Here is a 25,182-nt window from a genome sequence, read left to right on the forward strand (position 1 = left end):
CAGATAACAGCAGCCCCACTGGAACCAGTGGGCACTTCCACATGGAGTTGCTGTTACAGGGGGTGGGAGCCAATTGGAGGCCTGGGTCCTGCCTGCCTGGCCTGTCCCCTGGGCAGGGTTCTGGGAAGCACCCCACGCCCACCCACTTGGGCTCCTGGTCCATGGCCTTTTTATTGAGGCTCCTTATCATCTGGGGCCCACACCTGGCGCCCTGTGTGATGCCAGCACTCCTTCCTGGGCGAAGTCCAGGCTCAACCCCGAATCTGCCTCATAAAGCCAGGAGTGGCTCAGATTTATGACTCCTGGGCAGTCTCTGCCCACTCTAACACCCCCACGCCCTCTGTTCCCAAGTTCTTTTGTTTTCTCGTTTCTTTCCCGACCAGAGCTGGGCCTCAGTTTCAGGTTTGGCTGCTGTGGCCTCCACCCTCTGCCCTTTGCCCACTCTCCCTGCTGCAGCCATGGGGCAGAGGGACAGCAAGGGACAGCTGGGCATCTCTCAGTCTCCAGGGACTTCTGAATACCCAGTTTCGTTACGATGGCCCCGTACAGGAAGCTGCAGACAGGACCGAGAGAAGGGGGTGGAAAGGAACAGATGAGAGGAGCAGGCAGAGAGCAGGGAAGGGACAGAGAAAACAGGGACAGAGGATGGCGAGGTGGAGGAGAAAGGCGGATGACAGAGAACTTGAAGAGATGCTGATGCACAAACCTGCCAGCAGCACGTCAAGAACAGAGCTGTGAGCAGGCGCCCACCTGGAAGAACACTCAGTAGCTCAGTGGCCTAAAAGCCAGCAGAGGCCTGGGAGCTGGGTGACCTTGAGCCAGTAGCTTAACCTCTCTGAACCACTGCTGGTCCCTCACCTGAGTCAGGACTTGTGAGCCATCCTGCACACTCGCCTGGGTGGGGGGTGGGGTGGGGGAGCCGCCCACTCTGGTACCCTTGTTTCTGTCTGCAGTGTTGAGGGAGGAAGGAACTGCTGACCAGGGTCTCTGAGCGGACCCGGGTTCCCGGAAGCAGACCTTTCTGCCATAAAGTACGTTCTTTTTTTTTTTTTTTTGAGACAGTCTCGCTTTGTTGCCCAGGCTAGAGTGAGTGCCATGGCATCAGCCTAGCTCACAGCAACCTCAAACTCCTGGGCTCAAGCAATCCTCCTGCCTCAGCCTCCCAGGTAGCTGGGACTACAGGCATGCGCCACCATGCCTGGCTAATTTTTTTCTATGTATATTAGTTGGCCAATTAATTTCTTTCTATTTATAGTAGAGACAGGGTCTCGCTCTTGCTCAGGCTGGTTTCGAACTGACCTTGAGCAATCCTCCTGCCTTGGCCTCCCAGAGTGCTAGGATTGCAGGCGTGAGCCACTGCGCCCGGCCTAAAGTGCGTTCTTATCCCCTCCCAGACAGGTTTCAGTGACAGGAGCCAGTGCTGGTCCAACAGAGACCCAGTGGGCATTTTGGGAGACTCCACAGCTTCTGGAAAGGAAAGGGAGCTTCTAGAACAAAGTTGCGCCATGTCCCCCTTTGCCACCATTGGAAACAGGCCCAGAGAGGCAGAGGAGGCTGACCAAGGTCACAGAGCAGGGCCCTGGGGTCTGTGTTGCCCTGACAACCTCCCTAAGGTGGTGTCTTCCCTCTTGGGAAGCAGTCTGGATGGGATGAGGGAGCCCAGGCAAGAATCCGTGTGCCTGGGGGGACAGGCTTGCAAAAGAAGACACCACAGCTGGTGACCACCCCTCCAAGCCCAGCCGCCCCTCCCACAGATCCCATCCTGTGCAGTGTGGGGTCTGAGTGCCCGGGCCTGGCGGAGGCAGTGCGTGATCAGGAATCCCAGCTCTACGGGGCTGATGCTCCTCCAGCTGCCTCCTCCCATAGGTGGAAATCGAGGCACAGAGCAGGCAGGAGCATTCCCAGAGTCACCCAGTAGCTGCCCAGATCCCGTCTCTCTCCCTCAGAAGGGCTGGTGGCCCTGCAGAAAGGTGCCTGGACTCAGGAACGTCCTGGGGAAGAAGGGGCTGCAGGGGTCCTACAGACCTGAAATCTCTTACCTGGGTGCCTGGCTGGCCCTCGGGACACAAGAAGGAAGTGGGACGCCCTGGGCCCAGCGCCTTTTGAGCCGTTGGCCCAGCCCCTAGTGGCAGTTAATGATTATCCCACCACAGTCAATACCGATCACAAGTGTGGTTCGAAGGGCAAGAAACCCTGGACTGTGCCCGGGGAAGGGTGGGGCAGGCCCAGGAAGCATCAGGCCGGGTCCCACCTGCCCCTTCGGGCAGCATCAGCCCCCAGAGTCTACCGTGCTCCACCTCTTGCTCAGCCTGTTGCCCAGGTGGTTGTGGGCAGCTAGGACACTGGGTCCCCCAGAACAGTGTCTGCCTGTTCCTGGTGCCCAGACTTCCCTCACTGCAGAGGGGTCATGGAGGGGGAGCTGGTGGGGGGACTTTGCCAGTTTGAGAGGTCTGCAGATGGACTAAGCAAGGTGAGGGTTCTCTAGCTCTGATTCCTAACCCGAGCCTGTTTCCCTCCAGGCCCAGCCGCCGCCGTGAGTGCTACTGGGAGCAGCTCCTTCCTTGCTCCAAAAAACAAGGTGTCGGGGGGGACAGTGGACATTTTCCTGACCCCATGTAAAGTTCTGCGCAGTGCCAATTGGGACCCCTCTGGCCACAGTGCTGTCCCAGCATCCTCTGCCCCCGAGGCTTGGAATTGCAAGCCCAGGGCAGAGGCCTGGTCACCCTAAAAGCCTTCTGCTAGGGATGGCAGGAGCAGGCGCCAGAGGGCTCAGAGCTCAGCTTTCTAGGAGTGGCCTCAGGTAACACTCCAGGTCCCTGGGTCGGCCAGGCAGGGACCACCAGAAGGCACCAAAGCTCAGAGACACAGGGTGTTGCCTCAGGTCTCAGCCAGGCGTCCCCCACAGCTCCATTTGCCCAGCCCCCCAAATAAGGCAGGACCCTGGGATCTTGGAGGGGCGGAATCAAGAAATACCGTCTGGGCAAGGTGGGCGCCAGGGCCATGCCTGCCTCCCTGGCAGCCTCGAGCCGCTCCTGGCGCATTGGAAGTGGGACCAGGTGGCAACCCCCTGTAAGGGCAACGAGGCAAAGTCGAGGGCGCAGGGCTGACTTAGAGGCCATGGGGCTTGGGGGCCTGAGTCCCTGTGTGCCAACCTACTGGGCAAGGCTGGAGGGGTGCAGCGCCCCCTGGTGGTGACATGCAGGTGCTGAGTGCAAAGGCGGATCTGGGCAGGAGCCAAGGTCAGGCAGAGGCCAGGGCTGACATGGGCTGTCTAGGTACACAGACCTGAGGGGGGCTGGCGGCGGGCACAGTTTATTCCACTTCATGCAGACACTGACCCACACACTCATGGAGTTTAAAAATAATACATCGAACCACACGGTGTCTGTCTCCCCCCTCCCCCAGAGACATAGAAAGACACTTGGCTGAGTGGGGTTGGGGTCCGAGGGTCCGAAAGCCTCCGTCCTGGGACAAGGCAGCAGTGTGGGCCCAGGTGGGAGGGACAGGCAATGTCCTTTCTCCCCAGAGGAAAAGTGCAGAGACAGGGCCAAGGCCCCAAGGCAGGGTGGCCCCCCTCTCGCAGCGGATTGGCAATGGCAGGCCAGGAAGGTGTCCGTCACAGTGGCCACTCCCTGAAGGGCTGGGCCTGGCCGAGCCATGAGTCAGAGCTCTTGGGAGGTTCAGGAGTGGGTGGCACCGGCCTGAGCAAGGTGGGCAGGCTAATGGCGAGTGGCAGCACCCCTTTGGGTATCGGGTGCCCCATGCTCAGTCCTGGGCCTCCTCTGTGCGCCACTTGAGGGCGTGGTCCTTGTGGGCGTCAGGGAGGATCTGGTTGCGCATGCCCCCGAGCAGGTTAGACGTGGCTTCCGTGGCTAGGATGAGTGGCTTCACCACTGTTGGGGGCAGCTGGCGGATCACACCCCCCACAGCACCTGTCAGCCCCTTCTGTTCATGACCCCGAGATGCCACGTCACAGATGGTCTGAGCTGTATCCAGGATGCCCTGTGGAGGTCAGAGGTCAGTGTGAGGGTCTGAGTGAGGAGATGGGTGTGGGATGACTGGAGCAGGGTGGCGCCCTCATTACCTCTCGGACTGTGTCATAGGCCTTGGCCACGCCCTCCCGGAGGTCAGCGGGCTGCTGGCCCTTGCGCAGCTTTCTCGCAGAGCGCTTGTCCTGCAGGGAGCGGGAGACGGGTGCCGTCGGGGACAGGATGTCATACACCGTCTCAGCTGTGGCCTGAAGAACATGAGAGCACTGGATGAGGAAAGCCAGCCTGGGTAGACACGTCTGACCCCCAGGCCCTCCAGCCAGCTCGGGGACCCTGCCAGTGCTCAGCTGCACCCATAGCCAGCACCTCCTCTCACTCCTCCTCCCCTTCCCGGGCTCCCGCCTCTGCCACTGTCCAGGTCAGGGAATTTCAGGCAGAGCATATGACTCCCGAGGGGACTTTCCTAATGTCTTCTCAAACCTAAGTCCTCCTCCTGCTGACCACATGCAGGCTGTGGCTGCCACAGATGCAGCTTCCCGAGCCTGTTCCTTGCCAGCGCAGATCCGAGTCCCCCATGCCCACTGCCATGCACCATCAGTGAGCTCAGCGCCTCTGTCCCTGTGTCCCTCGCCCAGCATCACTCCTTCTCACCCAGTTGACATCCCTGGGTGCTAAAGGGCTTGGTTATCCCTCCCGCTTCCTCTCTTGAGCCCCACCACCCCGCCCTGCAATCCCCTGGGGTCTGAGCTCGCAGGTCCCAGAACACACTGGGCTCCCCTCATGCCTGCATGCGTGTCCCCTACCTACACAGAGCCCATCGCGCCACCTACAGTGGCTCTCAGGATTCTCCCTCACAGGCTGGCCCCCGGCTTCCCCGGGGGTCCCTCCAGGCCTACAGAAGTCCGTGGCCCAAATGAATCAGGGCCAGTCTCTGGACCTCAGTGTGCCAGTCTGTAAACACAGCCACCCCACCTCCTTCAAGACATGCCACGAGCACGAAGACACAGTGGGCTCTGCAGGCCTGGGGGGCACTCACCCTCCTGCACAGGAGCCACTGCCCAGGCAAGTCACTGAGCCTCACCTGTTTGTGATTGCTTCTCTATAAAATGAGGCCATAAGACCTAGACTGTCCTCTCAGTAAAGATTTGAGGGCAGAAGTGGAGAGCCATGGGAAAGAAGGATCTGCCCCTGCCCTCCACCCCAGCGCAGCACGGCCCGGACACAGGGCACCCACTCACCTGGATGGCCTGCACTAGCCGGTTGCTAAGTTCCAGGGCGGCAGAGGCTGTGGACGAGCCGAAGGAGGCAGCCCCTCGCTGCAACCCGCGCATGAGGCGCCCGTCCTTCCTGTACTGCTCGATGGGCAGCCACAGTAGGTCCCGGAACCCTTGGACTGGGGGCATGGGGTTGTCAGAGATGCCCAAGGCTGCCCTGCCCCCACCACCCCTGCTTGGGGACCTCCTCCTCCTATTCCCATGGCGGCTTCTAGGCTGCCCAAGGTTAAGGGCAATTCCAAGGGCCTCCAAACCCAGGCACTCACAGAGCTGGACGACCGAGTGCATGGGGCCCACGCCTCCCAGCAGGCCGGGCAGCTGGTTCTTGCGGATATCTTGTAGCCACTCGTTGAGAGCATAGCCCAGCACCTTGTCCACACCCAGGAGCCTGGGGTGGTCATGGGGAGAGGCGAGGAGGGGGAGGTGGGGAAGAGCCACACATTGAGATCATGGGGCCAGGAGGACTGAGTCCCCCGTGGCAAGTGCTGTGAACACCCCAACCCTCTCTGTGGTCCCACCCAGCTATGAGCGGAGGGATGACTGTGCCCATTTTACAGAGAAACTGAGGCCCTGAGAGGGATGATGACTTGGCCAAGGCCACACAAGCAGTCAGGAACAGAGCAAAGGGAAGACGGGACCCTGGAGAGAGGCTGGGGTGCTGGGGGCTCACCCATGCCGGCAGCAGAGCCGCTTTAGCTTCAGCTCGGAGCAGTTGAGCTGAGCCAGGCCGATGAGGAGGCCAGCGAAAGTGCCCTGAGGGTGGGAGGGCGGTCCAGGTTGACGTGAGGGGACTCAGGGAGCTGGCCAGCCCACAGGAGTCACTGGAGACCCACTTGGCAGTTCATGGTACCCAAATGCAAAACCTGGCCCCTCGAGAGACTCGGCCAGAGCTGAGCAGAACTGGGAGCCCACAGAGAGTCCGGCCCACATGGCCACCCTACTTGACAGCCCGACTTACCACCTGGTCCATGGTGACGTGCTTGCCGTGGTAATCCAGCCAGATGGGCACCTCGGATGTGAAGCGGAACTCCCTGGGCGGAGGAGCAGGGAGAAGGGTCCTTTGGGACTGGCCTGGGCCCTGCAGTTTGGCCTGGGGCCCCAGCCCGCAGCCTACCTGAAGTAGATGGGCTGCTGATCAGCACAGGATGAGCTGTGTCCACTGCCTGTGGCTTCCTGCGAGCCCTCTGGCTGCCCTTCCTGGGGGCTGCTGGGCTGGACTCGGGTCTCAGGACGAGCTAGAGGGGGGAGGTCACAGATTGAAGATGGAGCCACCAGAGATAGTTAGGAGCAGGGTTGTCCTGGGAGGCAGGCCTGGACCCTCCAACCACGGCCCAGTCTCACCCTCTGCAGAGGTCTCCCCTGGGACCATGGGGTTGATGCCAGCTGCCAGACTGGTGAAGAAGTCCTTGAGGAAGAAGAGGGCATCCTGCAGGGGTGAGTTCAGGGAATGGGTCAGATACAGAGGTCCAGAGACGGTGGGAATCACTGTGGGCTCTGTCCTCCCCTGGCCCACTCACCTGGTCCACGTTGAGGCGCAGCGGCAACAGTGAGACGCGCAGACAGCACTCGGGCCCGCCCAGGTTGGTGGTGGGGGCCACGTGCAGGGCTTTGATGGTGAGCTGGGGGCAGAGGGCAAGCGTGGTGCTCACTGGGCCCGGTTCCCTGATAGCTCGCCCAGGCAGCCTCGCCCCCTACATGCTGTTCTCTTTGCTAAGACCCCTCCACCTGCACCCTCCTCCCAGGCTCACAAGCTGGGAGTGTGTGTATGAAGATGTGTCCTCGATGGTCCTGCGCCCTGCCCCACGGTGGGTGGTGGGGCTGCCGTACCATGTTCGAGTGGGCACGCCGCGGCATCCGCTCACTCGTGTGCAGGTATAGGAACTTGTTGATCTGGGAGGAGGCGAGCCGGTCTCGGACCTCAAGCTCCTGCACGATGAACACCTGGCGGGACAGCGGCCGCTCCTCCAGCTCTTGGCCGGGGGCCATGAGGCCTGTGGCTGGCTCTGGCGGGTACACCTCATGTTGGAAGCTAACCTGTGGGGTGGGCGGAGGCCTGAGCAGGGCAGTCAGGGCCCCAGCCGGGGGGAAGACTAGCCCCAGCCCCTTCTCTCCCACTGACCCTTCCTGAGCCCACCTCCACCTGAGTGCCACACCTCCACGTGGCCATCCCACTGAACTCGTGACCTCCGAATCTACCTGCCCCCTTCCTCATAGCCGTTGACATGCTTAAGTGGCACCTGCCTGACCCATCACCTGAAGCACAAACCTTGGCTCTGCCATCACCCTCCAACTCATCCATCACCAAGGCCTCCTCAAATAGCCATTCCTCTGAGCCTCTGTCACCTCCACAGCTGCCGCCTCCCCTCTTCCCCAGACTGATGCGTCTTCTCCAACCCGTTCCCCATACCACAGGGATCTCTGTGAAGGGTACGATGCCCACTCCTCGCCGTGGCCTGGCAGGGACCCGCCTCTCCCCCCAGACCTGCCCTGGCCCCTGCTGGAGGTGCCTGAGGCATCAGCCTCTCTGTGCCTCCAGCAGCCTAGGCCTGTCTGATCTCAGGACTTTGCCCTCCTGCTTCCTGTCCCCACACAGCCACTGCTCCCCATCAGGTCTCAGAGGCCCTGGCCACCGCTCTGAAGCTCCTCCCCTCTGAGTCCTCTCTCAGCACAGCCCCTGCTCCCTACAGCCATGTGCTCTTCTGTCGTCTGCCTCCAGCGGTTCCTTGGGAAGCCCAGCACCAGCCCAGGCCTCTCCCAGTCAGTGGGACCTGCCCCTACAAATTTCTCAGGCCAGAACCCTGTGCCTCACGCATCTGAGCCAGTGCCCAACCCAATCTTCCCACCACCCAGTCCTACCGAACCTGCCCACTCTCGCCAGCCCCGCTGCTAGGCCCTGCCCGGCGACCTTTCACCTCGCACTGGCTGCTGCAGTGCCCGTACCCCCAAGGCCACCTCTCCTCAAAAGCCCTCAGGGGCTCCTGTGTCTAGTAGGAACCGGGTCTCCGGCTGTGCCAGGCCTTCGGCTGTTCCTGGAAGATGCTGGGACACTGCAACTCGCAGCTTTCCTGCTGTCCCCTGTCTGAAAACCTCTTTCCCACTCACATTCTCACTCACATAGGTCTTTGTTCAAGTGGCACCTTTTCAAGGACTGTCCAGACCCTCCCCAGCACACCTGTGCCCCTCGTACGACTCCCCGAGCTCCGTTCACCATCGGATGCACTACATAGATCCTGGTGTTGGCCAGGCTCCCTCCGCTGCAAAGGCAGGGGCTCTCTGCCTGTTCATCACTACAGGCAGGATCTCGAACAACGTCTAGCCTGTGCGTAGTGTGACAGACGCCCCCGCCAGCGCTCACCTTGCTCAGCTGGATCTCCATGAGGACGTGGTGCTGCCTCCCGCTGCCGCCCTGCATGCGCCAGGAGTTCTGGGGCCGGTTGGGGCCAGAGCAGCGGGAAGGGGAGGCCCTGGGGCCTGTGAGGCCAACTCTTGCCCTGGAAAGCAGGACAGGGGACAAGCTGACTCAGAGGAAGCCCTTCTCTCCTCCTTCCTCAGAGTAAGCTTTCGCTGGGGCAAGACACTCTCTGCGGTCTGTCCTGGGAGGCCAGGGGGGCGGGGCAGGATGAGGAAGCTGACCCACGAGGGGCGTCTGGGCTCAAGGTGACTCGCTGCTGAAAGTCAGAGCTGGACCAAGCCTAGGCCCCAATCCCACTTCCCACCACCTGCACGCTCCCCTCCTCACCTGTGGCCAGGGTGGGGGCCAAAGTCTCGGCCGCCATAGAGGTGCCAGATGAGGGAGACCTCCCGTAGCACCACACGACTGCTGGGCACTGGGAAGTGGGCGGGTGCTCGCAGCAGGTCTGTGCTGCCCAGCGGCCGTGAGAAGTGTCCATCTCGCACAACAATGGGGCCAGGATGTAGCTGTGTCACCACGGGCTCCCCGTCCCGAGGCTGCCGGGAGGAGGCCAGGCTAAGATCTGTGGCACAGGTGCCTCCCCCAGTGCAGCTGCCCCCAACTAGCTCCTGTTTCTCCCCTTGTTCTCACATCTCCCTACTCCCTGTTTTTGATAAACAATGACCCTCTTGAGCTACCATCCCCAGTGCCTGTGTCTGAGTGGCCTGTCCAGGACGGGCTTGAGAGCCCCTTTCTTCTGCCAGCCCTGTCGCCCTGAGACCTCAGTGGATATTCCCACTGGCCCCTCTAGCCAAACGGTTCTCCTCCCCTCTTGCTAACCACCCTCTCCCCTTCCTCCATTTCCTTGAAAGTCCCAGTCCTCCTGCACGGGACGCCAGGGCTCCTCTTCCTCTGGAAATCCATCTACTCCAGCAAAGCCCAGAGTCTGGAGGTGTGGACCCAGCACCCCTCCCAGGCGACAGTGACTGCCTCCTGCCTGCTTCTCTCACCGCAAGAGCTCCAGAAGAGCCAGGCAACCAACACTGAGTGTCCGGGCCCCGTAATCCCAAACAGCCACCTGAGGCCAACAAACTGGGTCCCCCAGCACATACCGGGATGCCCAGGCCAGGAGCATCAAGGATGCAGAACTCGTCACTGTCAAGAGTGTCTCCGTCCCCCTCCTCTTCCTTTTCCTCTTCCTGAGACTCTAAGCAGGAGCCCAAGCTGCCAGTGGAGCCCCCGGCAGGGGGGTAAGGAGGCTGGGCCCCACTCCCTTCACCTGGGAACAGGTAGACCGAGACGGGTGAGGCCTGAGGGAGGGGGCCACCTACAAGAAGGAGAGGCCAGTTTGGAGAGATGCCCACTGTGGGTGCCTGATCATGTCGGCTGTCCCCAAGGCCCCTCCGACCCCACCTGAAGGCTGGGCTAGCTCCCGCAGGCTGCGCTCCGTGTCTAAGAGGGCGTCCGCCAGGTCCCGCTGGTTGATGAGGGCTGTCTCCACTGGGGGGCACGAGGGCAGGGAGGCAGGGCTCTCGGAGAGCTGGCCATGTGGGGGAGTGACAGATGAGTGACAGGAGGGGAGAAGGCCCCAAGGGCGCCTCCAATCCCAGACCCGAGGGCTGCGGCGGCAGTGGGGGCGCCTGGCAGAGCTCTGGCAGCCTGTGTGGCCAGGCCTCACCTGTACCTTCTGGCCGGCGATCTCCGTGGGGCTGGGGGGCCGAGCTGGGGGGTGCAGATCGCCCGCGCTCATTAGGTACTGCAGCAGGTTGACCAGCAGGGCACAGGAGTCGGCGCAGCTGTGCACGTGCACCACGTTGTTGGAGCAGCGCAGCTCAAACAGCGGCTGGCTCTGGGAGCGGGGGCGGCATCAGCACAGGCCCCGCTGACCAGGGCTGCCTCCCCGCCCTGCGAGGGCACTGCTGTCCCCGCCACAGATGGAACCTGGATGGGTCTGCGCTGGGGCAGGCAGCCCACTCAGAAACCCCATCAAGCAGGTGAACAAACAGCCCAGAGAGTGACAGGGCCTGGCCCAGGGCTCTGCAGGGAGGCAGGGATGTGCCCCTCCCCTGCGCCTTGGAAGGGCTTTGCACACTCGGTTTGCTGTGCCCCTCGCCTCAGCCCAGCGAGGCAGGGCCTGTTACCTCCATTTCACAGATGAGGAAACTGGGCACCCACAGAGGCTGTCTGACTCCGAGGCCCAGCTTCTGCCCTGGCTGCAGCTGCCCTCTGGTGGCAGGGCTAAAACCCATTCTGTTCATTCATTCATTCAGCAAACACCAAGGGACACCCCCAAAGGGCACCAACCACAGGCCAGAGGGAAAGACAGGCATGCACTGTGACCAAAGCCCACCCTGGCAGGCAGCAGGCTCGTGGGGACAAACAATCGCTGAAGCCTCCCCTTGGCCCCTGTACCCGCTCTGGCTCTGGGGACTCTGGGTGGCAGCCACTCACCAGTTTGCCCTCAGTGCTCCCTTTCCAGGTTTTGATCACAAGCTCCAGAAGGTCAACATCCAAGACGCAGACATAATCTGCAGCAGGAGGCGGGAGAAAGGTCCCTATTGCCTCCTGCCACCCAGCCCCTGCCCCCCACCAGAGGCAAGGATCAGGTCCATCCGGGGGTAGCCCTCGCTATGTGCACGTGTGGGGGGAGCTAGGAATTGCTCTGGGTGTGGCTGGGGACTGTGGACCCTCAGAAGGGAGCGAGCCCAGTCCAGGCCCTGCCCACCTCGCCGCAGGTCCAGGGTCTCCACCTCACACTTGTCGGACAGGTACAAGGCAGAGTCGTCGAGGATGAACCTGGTGGGGGACAGGGCTGAGAAGGGCCCAGGAGCCACTGCAGGCGGCAGCTCCACGGGAAATGGACAGGGTAGGGCTCCCAGAGGCAAGCAGCAGGCGCCCAGGCCCACAAGAAAGGGCATCGACGGGCGCTCTACTGCCTCGGTGTTCTCATCTGCACGAGAGCAGGCTGCTCCCCGTACGCAGCCCTGCGGCTCTCACCGTGCTTCCAGCTCCACACCTCATGTGGGTCTCACCTCACTTGGGTCTCACAACAGTCCTGGGAGGGGATGTCCTGTTCTCTCCCTACAGTGTTTGTTAGTCTTTAAAAATAAATTCTTATTTTAATAGTAATATAATAAAAACTCCTTCAAGATATTTTAGAATAAAGAAAGTGAAAACCACCCATATCGCTAATCCCCAATTCTGAGAAAACCACCCTACACATCTCTTTCCAATCTTTTCTGTGCAGCCACACAGAGAGAGATATAAATACACCTTCATAGACATATTTTAAAAACATATATGGCATCGTATCCAATTTTTTTCAGTAATCATTGTTGCACTATGGCATTTTCTTATGTTTTAAAGTTATTCTCCAACTTGACTTTACTGGCTGCATAGTAACCCCCCCCATTGGGTGGGCCATGTTTATTTCCTCAGGTTGTGATTTGGAGGCAGATCATTTACAAGTTTGACTGTTTTAAAGAAGCATTATGTTCCACCTCTCTTATCCTTACATCTTTAAGGACAACCCCCAGAGGTCAGATAGCACAAATGCTTTTTTTTGAGACAGAGTCTTGCTCTGTTGCCTGGGCTAGAGTGCAGTGGCGTCATTATAGCTCACTGCAACCTCAAACCCCTGGGTTCTAGTGATCCTCCTGCCTCAGCCTCCCAAGTAACTGGGGTTACAGGCTCGCATCACCACACCCCGGTAATTCTTCTATTTTTCAGTAGGGTGGGGTCTCACTCTTGCTCAGGCTGGTCTTAAACTCCTAACCTCACGCAATCCTCCTGCCTCAGCCTCCTAAAATGCTAGCATTACAGGCGTGAGCCACCACACCTGGCCTACAAATGCTTTTAAGGCTCTGACTTAGAGGGTCCAACTCCCTCAAGAGGGTGGAAACAATTCACATTTCTGAGAACAGGATCATCACCCCAAATGTACAGAAAGATAGAGGCCCGAGGATATGCAGCAGGTGGCAGGTGCAGCCCAGCCGGGGTGGTTGGACCAGGAGCACAGGGGCAGCCTGCATACCTGAGCAAAAAGGTGGAGGTGTCCATGATGATGTTGCTGGAGAGGGTGAAGGTCTCTGCGGTGAGGAGGACACGCACAGGGAGATAGAGTGGCCTGGGGGTCATACTTGGGCTGTGGCAGGCTCTTTACACCTGAGAGCCTGCCCCTGTCCCCAGCCCCTAGCCCACACAGCCTGGGTACCTGTAGTCCACGGCACAGGAGAACAGGTGTGTGTGCAGGACGGTGATGACTGTTGGGGGCAGGTAACCCAGCACGGGGTCATCCAGCACATCTAAGAACTCCAGCAGCTTCAGAGGCCGGGGATATGGGGGTGCAATGAGGGCAGGGTGGCCTCTTCTCCCCTTTCACCCCTCCCTGTCCCCATCCCCATCTGGCACCCCACCTGCTGCCCATCAGTTGTCCACCCCACCTCTTGCCCAGGAGCTCCAGCCAAGGTCAGCTCTGGCCCAGCCCATGCTCCCACCTGCCCGCCCACACCAGAGGCCCAGCCTTACTAGGCCACCATGTGACTTCCCAGACCACCCTTGCTCTCACCTGATAGTGCCAGCTCTGTTCGGGCAGGGCCATGTAGTGGCGCAGGGTGGCTTTGTGCAGCCGCAGGGTCACCAGGAACTCCTGAGGGTGGGAGCACAGTCAGGGGAGTGGGGAGCCCAGCCCCACCATGCGCTAGAGAGGCAGCGCCCAGCCAGGCGGGCGGGTGGCAAGCAGGGGAAGTTATACCTTCACGTTTCTCTGGGGGTCCAGGTGGATGCGCACGGCAGTGGACAGCATGTGGGGGTCCTGGCCCTTGCGGCCCGAGGCTCCCTTCTCAGTCACTCCTTCTTCTGACGGGTAGATGGTTGGGGACAGCTGGGCCGGGGGGGCAAAGCTGGGCAGTTCCAGGTGACTGGGCAGCACGTAGTTATCCACAGCCGCTGGGGAGGGATATTGTGAGGCCCCTGCCAAGCCAACTGGCTACCCGCTCCACCGGGGCTCATATCCCTCCCAAAAGCCCGCCACCACTGACCCTAGATACCCAGCGGCAACCAGCCCCCAGCCCTCACACCTCGGTGATAGAGCATTGCCTTTTCGGCTTCAAGGCAGAAGTAGCCAAGCCCCGGCTGGCCGCGGTACTGGGAGACGCTGAAGATGGTGCCCTGCTCCACGTCCAGCACCAGCTCCCCGTGCGCGGCCTCCCGCCGCCTCCCGCCCTCGTCCTGCAGACAGAGCACATGGGCTGGCTTCACCAGCTGCGCCGCCCTGGCCTCACCAGGGTCAGCTCCACTCTACCACACATTCTACTCGAGGCCCGGGGCAGCACCTGCCTCTTTTGCCAAAGGAGCAACCCTGCCCTGTCTGCCTCCTCAGGATGAAACTAGGCGCATTCTGACCCCTAGCGTGGCACATTACATACAGTAGGTGCTAGTAAGTGGCTGGGGTGTGAGGGGTGGGTGGGCTGGCACATGTGGCTTGGTGCACCCCACTCTGACCTTCTGATCTCCACGTCCCCAACCTGGAGCTGCTCTCCCGCTGAAGGGGGCTCTGGAGTTAGGGGCTCACCTTGGTCTCACAGAGGGCTGTGATCCGACCCTTTAGCACTGTCACCAATGTAGAGAAGGTGCTCTTGGAGTGAGGACTTAAGGGCTCAGGGGCAGGGGGCTGGGGGGCACCTGATGCCCCCAATGAGAAGAAGTGGGAGTCCTCATCATCCGAGTCTGAGTCTGGGGCGAAATCAAGGCAGCCAGGTGGGAAGGAGAGCTGGGAGGGCTGGCCCAGCCCTGCCCCAATCTGGGGCTTCTCCCTCCAGCCCTGCCAGAGCACCCCTCATACCCAGCTTGAAGGCTGACTTGCACATCTTAAAGTTGTCACGCCGCAAGCTGGAGGGGCCGGCATAGCCCAGGGGCTGAGCAGGGGGCTCAGAGGTGGGAAGCAGGTCCGCAGGCTCCCACATGAGCAGGTCATTGTTGATCCTGAGATGGGTGGACAGATGGCAGAGGTGAGGGGGGCCTGAGCCTGGCCGCTCACCCAGACCCCCTGCCCCATGTCTCTACCTGTTATAGATGCTCTCGTAGACCTCCTTGCTGGGCAGAAAAACATGAGCACTGGGCAGGATCACTTCCAGGCTACACTGGGACAGTGTCAGGGTCCGGTTCTGGAACGTCCTCATCTCCTCAGGGTCTCCCGGGATCACCATCTAGACAGGGTGAAGGAGAAAGGGCACCCCAGCAAGAGAGTTATCTTAGTGACACCTGGGCCGTCTCCGGCCTCAGTCCTGACTGCTCATCATTTGCTCGTTCATAGGAGCCCTCTCTGCTGGGGTGTGTGGCGGCCATCTGGGACACGGCGCTGCCGGCACGCCAGCCCTGTTCTAAGGGCTTCACGTATGTTAACTCCTTTAATCCTCAGCACAGGCCTAGGAGACAGAGGTCACTGTGCTCACTTCCCAGAGGAGGAAACTCATCTGTAGGTAATTCTCCAAGAGGTTAGATAACTCCCCAAGTGACATAGTCACTGAGGGGCAGAGTGTGAATTTGAACCCAGACAGTTTGGCCCCAGAGGCCAGGCCCTTAACTGCCTCTCCCTAAGCTCCCATCATCTTCAGAGAAGAGGCTCCTGAGGCCCAAGTATATACTGCTGTGAAACAGCCGAGTGGGATGGGGTCCTGATTTTCCCAGCCGAAGACCACGCTCCCCCAGGGGCCTGCCATCCCAGTGCGCTTCACTCCCTGCCCCCTGAGCGGAGAGTGACGCCTCAGACGCCCTTATTGGCTAGAAATACTGACAGAGACAGACTCCTCGCCAGTGGGTCACATCATGCCCACCCCAGGTGGTTTTGTCACCCTGGCCCACAGCCAGACAGGTGGCTCCCACAGTAGAACTGGAGGATGGGAGTGAGTCCTGGGAGGCTGGGGCCCGGTCTCACCTCCTCCGTCTCGTACATGGTCCTCTTGGAGGAGAAGGGCGAGGGCTCAGGCTCCCGAAGCTCACACGGACTCTCTGCTGACATCTCCAGGTCTTCTCCCTTCTCCGGGGCCACCTCCCACTGTGTGCTGCTGGACTGGGGGTTCAGGGTCACCACTACCCTGCCAGAGCACAGGCTTGTCACTGGCCTGCAGGGCCCCCAGCACCTGGTCCCAAGCTGGCCCCTGGCCACCCGTAGCAGCAGATCCCTCCTCTTCTGAGGTCCCTTCCAGAGCCCCCACTTACTGAGGCAGGAAGTACTTGCGCCCAGCGCTTCTGGGGTCTAGGGCTTTGGAGACACGCAGGCAGGGGACAGGGGGCTTCTCTCCATCTTCATAGATACCTAGAGGGGATGGGGAGGGGAAGGGGGTTGTCACTGCTACCTCTATTTGTTCCCCAATGCCCAGGTTGGGTCAAAGTTGTACCCCACTAACCCCCCCAACACCTATGGTCTGAAGGAGCCCAGGGACAAAGGGGCCATTCTGACCACTGCCTAGAGGAGGCCAGGGGCAGGCAATGCTGGTGCCCTGCAGAGATAGCAAGGGGCTGGGCCAGGGTCTGCTCCAACTGTGTGACCCAGCCCTTTCTGCAGCCCCAAGCCCACCTCTCCCAGAGGCCCAGGCCCCCTGCCTCAGGTATTACCACCCAGGAGTTCTTACCATGCAGGTCAGAGCAGGTAAGTTCCAGTCGGGTGGGGGTGAGGGGCCCAGGCCCACTGCTAAACTCTGACCGGAACTGGGGCTCACTCAGCTCCAGCCGAAGCTGCTCAGCACGCACAGCCTGGCCCGCCCAGGGGTCCCGCTCGGGCCGCAGGTCAGCGATGGGGAAGCGTAGCCGCAGCGTGGCCCGGGGAGCTGAGAGCCGGAACACTGTCTGCTGCTCGGCCACTGGTGGGGACTCTGTCTGTGGGAGGGTGGGGGTGGTCAGATCTGCTGCCAGGGCCCCTCCCACTGTGGTCAAGAACCAAAGGCCCTGCTCCTCCCCCCCTCCCCCCAACCGGCCTGGCTGGACATCTCACCAGCAGGCTGGCAGGCGGCTCAGGGGGCACAGTGGCCAGGTGCAGCAGGGCAGCAAGCCGGTTCAGGGCCCCCAGCTCCACATCCGCCTGGAAGTCAGCCAGGTCCAGGGCCAGCTCAGAGTGGCAATGGCGGGCGACTGAGCGCCGGGGTCGGCTCTGAGGGCGAGGGTGTTCAGGTCAGTGGTGGCTGTGGGTGAGGGCGGGACGGGGCCTTCTTGAGCAAAAACAACCCCCCTGAATGATAACACCTGAGGCGGGAGGCCTGGGCCTCTGGGAGAGGTGGGCTTGAGGCTACAGCAGGGGCTGGGTCACAGCTGGAGCAGACCCTGGCCCAGGCCCTTGTATCTACCCTGAGTGTGGGAGAAGAGCTTAGGCAGGGGCCCAAGAGGAGACCAGGAGACCTTTACCACCATGCCTGATGCAGACCACATGCTTGTTTATTCAGTAAAAGCCACTCACTACTTGCCACTCTAAGCTTCCCAGAGGCCCAGCGGGGAGTCGCCATGTTGAGACAGGGAAAGGGAACAAATGGCTAAGAGAATGGCACAGACAGGGCACAGAGGTGGGGGTTCAAAGGCCCCTGAATAGGGAGGTGAGGTCTGCTTGGAGCATAGGGTGAGGGGAACAGGAGTGGGGGAGGGGCAGGGGGACACTGGTGGAGGCCAAGGTGGGACCAACACACCCTGGGAAGCAACCAACAGCCTCTAGGCCTAGAGTGGGGGTGGGTTACCTTGGGCACGCGGCGCAGGGTCTGTGTGTAGCGCAGGTGGGCACAGGGCCGAGCCGAGGCCTGGGAGCCCAGATTACTGGGGAAGCTCAGGATCTGGGATGAGGCACGAGAGGTGAACAGGGTCAGGCGGGCCCAGATGCCCACCCAAACCTCCAGACCCTGCCCTGCACAAACTCTGCCTCTGCCCTCACCTCTGTGTACTCAGGCTCCAAAGAGCCCCTGGGCCACAGACACTCCAGAACCTCAAGCTGCCCAAAGAGCATTTCCGTGCTGGTTGTCCGCCATCGCCTACCGCCCGTCCGTAGCTCCCAGGACAGCTGCACGGCTGTGCCTGTTAGTCTGGGGCGAAGAAGACAGGCATCAGTGGGTGGGCTTGGGGGGCTCCAATAGTCTCTCCTCAGGCCCCTGCCTCAGGCTTGTACCGGAGATGGCTACAGGGACAGGCCCTCTGGAAGCGTGGTCGAAGGTGGTGGAAGTCTCGGGAGCCAAAGGGGCCATCCTTGGTGGCATCAAACTCAGCAAAAAAGTGGGTGGCGAGGTCAGGTGGTCCAGAAGATGGGGCAGACGTCTGAAGCAAGGTCAGGGTTACACCCCCCAAGGTCATCTTCAGCAACGAGTCAGGGCGCATGGTGTCCGGGAGGGGTGTGGAAGCCACCTTGCCTGAGAGGGGACAGAGTTTCACCAGGAGCTCCTGAGAGCTCATGGTTACCCCCAGTAGAATGACTGACAATCAGCCACAGGGTGGGAACTGGGAGAACCCTGGGCCAGCTAGACTGCAGGAGGCCAAGCCTGCCCCATCAAGTAGCCCTGCACATGCCTGGTCAGGCAAGGGTGACAGAGTGCCTCCTGTATGCCACACCCTCTGCCCAGATTCAGTTTAATCCTCTCAAGGGTGCTGGAAGGATCGGATGTGATAAAGCACCCAGTTCAGTGCCTGAACCACAATAAGCTCTCCATAAACATCGACCAAAACAGACAGCCTGGCAAAGTCTGATCTTACTGTCCTGTTTTTACAGAAGGGGAAACTGAATCTCAGAGAGTTTAAGTCTTGGCCATGATCACTGACTCAGACACCTAGGCTCTATCCACTGCATCACCTGCTCACACTGAGTTTGGTCTCTAGGGAACCAAGTCACAGACAGTGACGTCCAGGCTGCGCTGGGGGTCTCCTGCATGCATCTGATGTCCCACAGCACCAAGGCCTTTTCCAGCCCTTCCTGCCCATGGAGTCCCCAGGGTACCCCAACTTACTGGCTGGGTGAGCCTGGGCAGAGAGCCGGCGGGAGGCCATGTCGCTGTGTATGGAGGAGCCCAGGTCTACATCAGAGAGGGAGAGCTCGGAGAGGGCTGAGGCCACACTGCTTGTGAGGCCAGCCATGGAGAAGAAGAGGTCTGTGGGTGGGGTGAGGGGCATCAGAACAGCTGGGCTCAGCCACCAGACTCCTGCATCCACACTAGCTGCCCCTCCAGCCAGGGTCTGGCCCCACACCCACCTGTGCTGTCCAGGTTGAGAAGGGGATTGGTAAGGGGGTCTGAGCTTAGGGGCTCGGCCACAGCCCCTGCCTGCAGCTGCTGGTTCAGGTCCTGCTCAATCAGCCATAGGTCTTCAGCATCCAGTGGGCGGCTCTTGTTCAGCTTGTCAGCCAGGCCCTCGGTGTCTACAGAGGAGGACACTTCAGTCCAGGCTGGCCAGCCCTCCCCAGCCACCCACCCCCTGTATTTCCCAGAGGCCTCACCTGTGAGGCTTAGGGCCCTGAGCAGTTCTTGAAGCCTCTGGAGCTGCTGGGGGGTCAGGAGCAGGTGCAAGGAGCCTAGCTGTCCTACCACCTCCAACTGGGGGCCAAGAGAGAAGCCATGGAGACTACGCTCACCACCCAGACCCTATGACCACGCCACCACCCACCTGCCTTCAGCAGGATGCTAGTTGCCAGGCTAAGCTCTGTTATCAATGAGCTGTAAAATCCTGGCCGCAACTTGACCTCTCTGAGCCTCAGTTTCTCTAGTTGCCAAGAAGGCAGTAATTTCTCCCACTTGACATTCCCCCTCTGGCCCGGAGGTGATTAGCATTACTAAGGAGGAATCTGAGATGGGGCACACTCCGTCATCCTGAGAGGCCTGGGGACCCACCTTGGGTCCTGGGAAGACCTCATTCTGTTTCAACTTCACCGTCAGCTCCATGTACCCTGAGCAGCTGCCAATCTGCAAGGGTGGCTCTGAAGCTTTTTCCTGGAGATGAGAGGATGCAGGAGGGTGGAGTTGAGAAGATGGAGTCAGGGATGGTCAGAGGGCTCAAGGGATTAGGAGAAAGGGACTGTGGAAATCAGAGTCAGCCCACCTGTCGAGGGAGCTCCTCGAAGTACAGGCCGACCCCTGCCAGCTGCAGCAGCTTGTGCAGGAAGGCAGGCGGCTGATGCACGTCTACTGGTGGTGCCTGGCTTGGGTCCCGCACCGCCTCGTCACAGTATTCCAGTCTGGGTAGCATAGAGTCAGCCCTTGCCCTGCCACCCCAAGCCCGGAGCCCCTTTCTTCACACAGTGCTCTGTTCTAGGTGCATGGGGTCAGGAAGCCTGGCCTGCAGAGCTTCCCCATCATGCCCAGGCCATCCTGGACCACGTCCAGCCTGGGGGCTGAGGCCTGCCTGTGTTCCTCACACTGTCTAACCTGGTCCTTGGGGCTTCAACCACTCTGGGCCTACACAACTGGCCCAGGCCTCTGGAGACCAGTCCAGGCTCACAACGAAGCCCACCTCTCCAACCCTGCCACCACCCAGGCCCACCCTGCCACTTCCCAGGAGCCTAGGCTAGAGGTGGGGACAGGGGCTGGGCTACCCAGCAGCTCTCACTCCCCTTCTTCAAACAAGCCCAACCCAGTGCAGTGCAGCCTGCTCCTACCTCTGCACGTGGACCTCTATGGCCACACCATGCTCCCCGTCACCCGGCGAGTGCTCTACCCTCACAACTGTGTCCAGGAAGGTCACCTTGATCCTCCGAAGCACTGAGGGGTGGGGGAGGGTCTCAGGTTAGGTGAAGCAGCAATCGGGGAAGCAGAGTTTCCCATTTAGGCAGCAGGGTGCCCACGCTGCTGTCTGAAGCCCCTGTCCTGTAGGTCATGAAGGGGAAGGGTGGCCAGGAGAGGCCTGCTCACCAGTCTCGATGGTCTGGGCGAACATCTCCAGCCCCTCTAGGGGCTGCGGTGGCTCAGAGGGCTCGGGCAGCCCATCCCGCAGACACTCCTGGGCCAACTGCAGGCTTGTGGTCATGCATGAGGCCCAGGTCTGTGAGTCGGCAGCCCCTGGCCCTGCAGTGAGGGAAAGGCAGGCAGGCTCAATCAGCTCCTGGGTGCCCTGGCCCACTCTCACCACTTGTCTGCCCCCTGCCTCGCCCTGCCCTCACCTGGGCCCTGGCGGGGCTGCAAGGTGAGCTGGAGGCCGGACACGCGCACAGTGCAATGGTCGGTGAGCAGAGCAGCCCAGGGCACGGCCACCTCGATGGAGCCCACGAACCCTTCCACCAGCTCCAGCGGTGACTCCATTGACTCCAGCACCTCGTTCACAGACTGGAAGCAGGCAGGGGACAAAGCCAGCTCAGGGAAACCCCAAATCCAGGTGGCTGCCACAGCCTTGTCTGGCCACTCTGCCTTGGAGAGCACCCTTGGCTTTTCCTGTCCCTCCACACACTATCTACAAGATCCCACCTTTGCTCATTTTGTCCCTACTCCTGTGCTGCCCCTTCACCCTGTCATCCAAAGTCACCCAATCGAGCAAGCCAGCTCAACTGTTTCACTCTCCATTCCATTCAAAATAATATTTACTGAGCACCTTCTATGTTCTGACACCTGCTACATGGGCATGTAAAATGTTATTTCCCAGCCTAGCAAGGCTCCAGCCAGGAACTCAGCGCACACTGGGTGAGCAAGCATGGGGGGCGGGTGCCTAAGCCAGCCTGGGGCATCAGAGGAGGGGAGAGCTAAAGGGTGAAGAGGAGGAAGGGGCTGGGTATGTGGTATGCTGCAGGCACAGGAACAAGAATAAAGGCTCAGCAGAGGCCGAGCGTGGTTGCTCACGCCTGTAATCCTAGCAGTCTGGGAGGTGGAGGTAGGAAGATCACTTGACCTCAGGAGTTTGAGACCAGCCTGAGCAAGACCTAGACCCTGTCTCTACAAAAGACAGAAAAAAAAACTAGCTGGGTCTTGTGGTGCATGCCTGTAGCCCCAGCTATTTGAGAGGCTAGGGCAGGAGGATCACTTGAGCCCAGGAGTTGGAGGTTGCAATGAGCTACGATGACACCACTGTACTCTACCTGGGGTGACAGAGTGAAACTCTGTCTCAAAAAAACCAAAACCAAAACAAACACAAATGCCTGGCAGAGAGCACAGCAGCACCCACATTTACCCTGGGTGAACACAGAGTTTAAAGGGAAAGTGTTCAGAGGGGCTAACTGGAGGCCAGATGGGACACCACTAAACCCCAAATACGCAGTGAAGCTATATTTCTCTCTGAGCCCCTGGCTAAAATGTCTATATTAGAATTGTACCCCTGCCAGCCTGGGACCTCCTTGAAGGCAGCAGTTCACTGGCCTTTCCCCTGTGACCCCAGGCATTGTGTTGCCACCCATAGAGGGCCTCAGTAAATACTTGTTGGCTCCAAGAATAAACAAGCACATGGCAGAGCTAGAAGGCCTACAAGGATCCAGGCCAAATTCCTCAGCCAGAGACCCACAGATGGGGAAGCTGATGCCTAGAGAAACAGGACTAGTCTAGTCACCCAGGATACTGTGGGGACTGAGATTGGGATCCAGGCCTCTTTCCTCAGAGTCCCCAGGTACTCCGCTTCTTTTAATGCTTTCGAGGTGGGGGCTGCAGGCTGGGTGGCTGAGGGGCTGGTTATCAAGCAAGCATGTGCATATTGCCTGGGGCTCAGTGCCTCCAATTCAATACCAAAAAGGAGAGCAGGGCAGAGGAGTGGGAGTGTTTTCTGGAGCTGAAAATAGACAGGGGCAGCCTAGAGGTCTAGGCCATCTATCGGACTAGTCTAAGAGGTTGAGGTCAGAGAGAGCCTCCTACACTGGAATCAGACAACAGGCTACTGGGAGGTGCCCCAACTCAAGGCTCAGGTTTATCCCCCTATGCCACATTTGCTCACCAAGGCCTGGCCTACCCCAAAAGCCTAGCTCTTCCTGCTGAGAGCTACAGACCTCCTGAGGCCAGCCAGAAAACTGAGAAGCCCCTGCGCCCATGCCCACCCCTGCTGCTCTGGACCTGGAGGGTTGACCCAGTACCAGCCTTGGGCTGGTGCCTCTAATTGGTGGCTTCTTTGAAACTCCTCAGGTCAGCTGAGCTGTGAGTCAGGGGCCCTCACCACCCCCAGCCTCAGACCTGACCCAGACCATACTCCTCTTGGCTTCCTCAGCATCTCCCATGGCCACATCCCTGCCTGAGGCCAGGGCTCCCCTTCAGGTAGGGATGCTAACCCCAAATCCCTCCCTAAACACCCGCTTGCTCCGTCCCACCCTCCTCAAAGCAGGAAGTACACAGCAGCAGCAGTCACACGAGGTGTTGATCAACACTGGTGCTGACGCGGTTGTTGACATCCACATCCGGAGGCAACCCCACCCACCACCCGGCCCAGGATCCTAGGGTCAATAGGTCAGGGCACATTTTGCACAGGTGTCCTCCCCAGGGCCCTAAACCCTACTAGCCTTCCCTGACCAGGTGCCTGAGCCTCAACTCTGTCACTGCCCTGGCCAGGTTCCACCGGGTTCCCAGTTCCTATGCTCCCTCTCCACCCCTTCTTAGCTCCTCGTAACCACCCTCCTTAACTCAGCCCCCAAACTTATGTGCTTATGCTGGTGTTCTCCAGACAAGTGACACCCTCCTCCCCAACCTCAGTTCTCCTGTGGAGACAGGGACCCGTTTCTGCCCAGCTTTGGCTCTGGCAAGGAACTGAAGCAACAAGCCGGGGTGCCTCTGACGCCTGGACTCCCCGGCCTCTCCACACCTGGTGCCAGGTCCCCTAACCTGACCCTTTCGCGGAGAGCCTTAGGTCACTGCGCTCCCGCCCTCCGCACCTTCCTGGCCTTGGGCCTGACTCCTCACCCAGATCTCCAGGTGGATATCCCGCAGAGTAACGCTGCCCTTGTACAGATCGAGACTGAGTTGGTCCAGGCTGAGGTGCTCCTGGAAAAAGTGGCCTAGATAATGGTGCAGCAAGTAGCGGCAGACCCGTTCTTTCACACAGTTTGACCATGGCCACAGCCATCGTGACATCTCGGAGACCGCCGGGCCCAAACCGCCTCCGCTCGCCGCTCGCCGGCAATCCCCGTCCGGCTGCGCTGTTCACTAGAGCCCCCGGCTCGCTCCGCCGCTTCTCTCAGCGCCAGGCCGCGCCCCCGGGCGTCCAGCCACGCCCCCCACGCTCACTACTATTGGCCATTGCAAAGGGCGAGGCCTACTGATTGGCTGCGGGGGCGGAGCCTTCGGGCGCGAAAAAGGGACTGGGCTCTCTGCATGAGATAGTGCTCTCAATAATGATTTACGCTTGCGTATAACTACCGTGTGGGAGGACCTTCAACCTCCCTTCTACAGGTTCTGGGAAGGCTGTTGCCAGTCCCGCGAAGGAATGCGCATGTGCTTATTCGTCCAACTACTTTAAGTGGTTGGAGAAGACTTAAAGAGACCGTGTCTCGTCAAACTTCGTACGTAGAAGGCAGGTGAATAAACTTTTGCATTTTGCAAAACGTTTTACCATCCTTTAGATCACTCAACCCTCTTAACAACCCTCTAAGGTATGGATTATTTTATTTATTTATTTTATTTTTTGAGACAGAGTCTCACTTTATTGCCCAGGCTACAGAGAGTGCCGTGGAGTCAGCCTGGCTCACAGCAACCTCAAACTCCTGGGCTCAAGCGATCCTACTACCTCATCCTCCCGAGTAGCTGGGACTACAGGCATGCACCACCATGCCCGGCTAATTTTTTCTATATATATTAGTTGGCCAATTAATTTCTTTCTATTTATAGTAGAGACGGGGTCTCGCTCTTGCTCAGGCTGGTTTCGAACTCATGAGCTCAAACGATCCTCTCGCCTCAGCCTCCCAGAGATCTAGGATTACAGGCGTGACCCACCTCGCCCGGCCTATTTTTATTTATTTATTTATTTATTTTATTTTATTTCTATTTATTTATTTATTTATTGAGACAGAGTCTTGCTTGGTTGCCCAGGCTAGAGTGAGTGCCATGGCATCAGCCTAGCTCACAGCAACCTCAAACTCCTGGGCTCAAGCGAACCTTCTGCCTCAGCCTCCCGAGTAGCTGGGACTACAGGCATGAGCCACCGTGCCCAGCTAATTTTTTCTCTATATATTAGTTGGCCAATTAATTTCTTTCTATTTATAGTAGAGACAGGGGTCTCACTCTTGCTCAGGCTGGTTTCGAACTCCTGACCTCGAGCAATCTGCCCGCCTCGGCCTCCCAAAGTGCTAGGATTACAGGCGTGAGCCACCGCGCCCAGCCCTATTTTTTTTATTTTTTGAGAGACAGAGTCTCACTCTCTTGCCCGGCTAGAGTGTCATGGTGTCAGCCTAGCTCACAGCAACCTCCAACTTCTGGGCTCCAGTGACCCTCCTGCCTCAGCCTCCCTGGTAAGCTGGGACTACAGACGTGCCCGGCTAATTTTTTCTATTTTTCAGTTGTTTGGCTAATTTGTTTCTATTTATATAGAGACGGGGGTCTCGCTCTTGCTCCGGCTGGTCTCAACAACTGAGCTCAAGTAATCCTCCAGCCTCAGGCCTCCCAGAGTGCTAGGATTACAG

General features: G+C 59.6%; 1 protein-coding gene across 2 annotated transcripts; it reads right to left on the bottom strand.

Annotated features, from left to right (window-relative positions):
• Window positions 1-3,296: 3,296 nt before the first annotated feature.
• ATG2A (autophagy related 2A) lies at window positions 3,297-23,751 on the bottom strand. 2 transcript variants are annotated; one of them, XM_012778009.3, is made up of 41 exons: window positions 23,468-23,751; window positions 20,767-20,929; window positions 20,519-20,671; window positions 20,266-20,368; window positions 19,710-19,845; window positions 19,502-19,600; window positions 19,111-19,207; window positions 18,868-19,032; window positions 18,626-18,766; window positions 17,797-18,034; window positions 17,566-17,713; window positions 17,375-17,467; window positions 16,645-16,800; window positions 16,286-16,529; window positions 15,873-15,969; window positions 15,589-15,748; window positions 14,718-14,860; window positions 14,497-14,636; window positions 14,227-14,387; window positions 13,733-13,883; window positions 13,408-13,601; window positions 13,222-13,302; window positions 12,868-12,974; window positions 12,688-12,780; window positions 11,380-11,450; window positions 11,106-11,182; window positions 10,339-10,503; window positions 10,068-10,194; window positions 9,767-9,981; window positions 9,003-9,211; window positions 8,619-8,754; window positions 7,091-7,297; window positions 6,781-6,882; window positions 6,605-6,689; window positions 6,378-6,498; window positions 6,222-6,294; window positions 5,934-6,016; window positions 5,530-5,651; window positions 5,228-5,382; window positions 4,085-4,237; window positions 3,297-4,002 (listed from the first exon to the last, which is right to left on the bottom strand). In XM_012778009.3, the coding sequence occupies exons 1-41, from the start codon at window positions 23,636-23,638 to the stop codon at window positions 3,766-3,768; spliced, it is 5,772 nt and encodes a 1,923-aa protein (XP_012633463.1). In that variant the 5' UTR covers window positions 23,639-23,751; the 3' UTR covers window positions 3,297-3,765. The 2 variants fall into 2 exon arrangements, with proteins under 2 accessions (XP_012633463.1, XP_012633462.1); XM_012778008.3 differs by having other exon boundaries at window positions 10,333-10,503.
• Between the last annotated feature and the right edge of the window lie 1,431 nt (window positions 23,752-25,182).

This window comes from Microcebus murinus, chromosome 4 (genome assembly GCF_040939455.1).
Source record: "Microcebus murinus isolate Inina chromosome 4, M.murinus_Inina_mat1.0, whole genome shotgun sequence".
NCBI classification, from domain to species: domain Eukaryota; kingdom Metazoa; phylum Chordata; class Mammalia; order Primates; family Cheirogaleidae; genus Microcebus; species Microcebus murinus.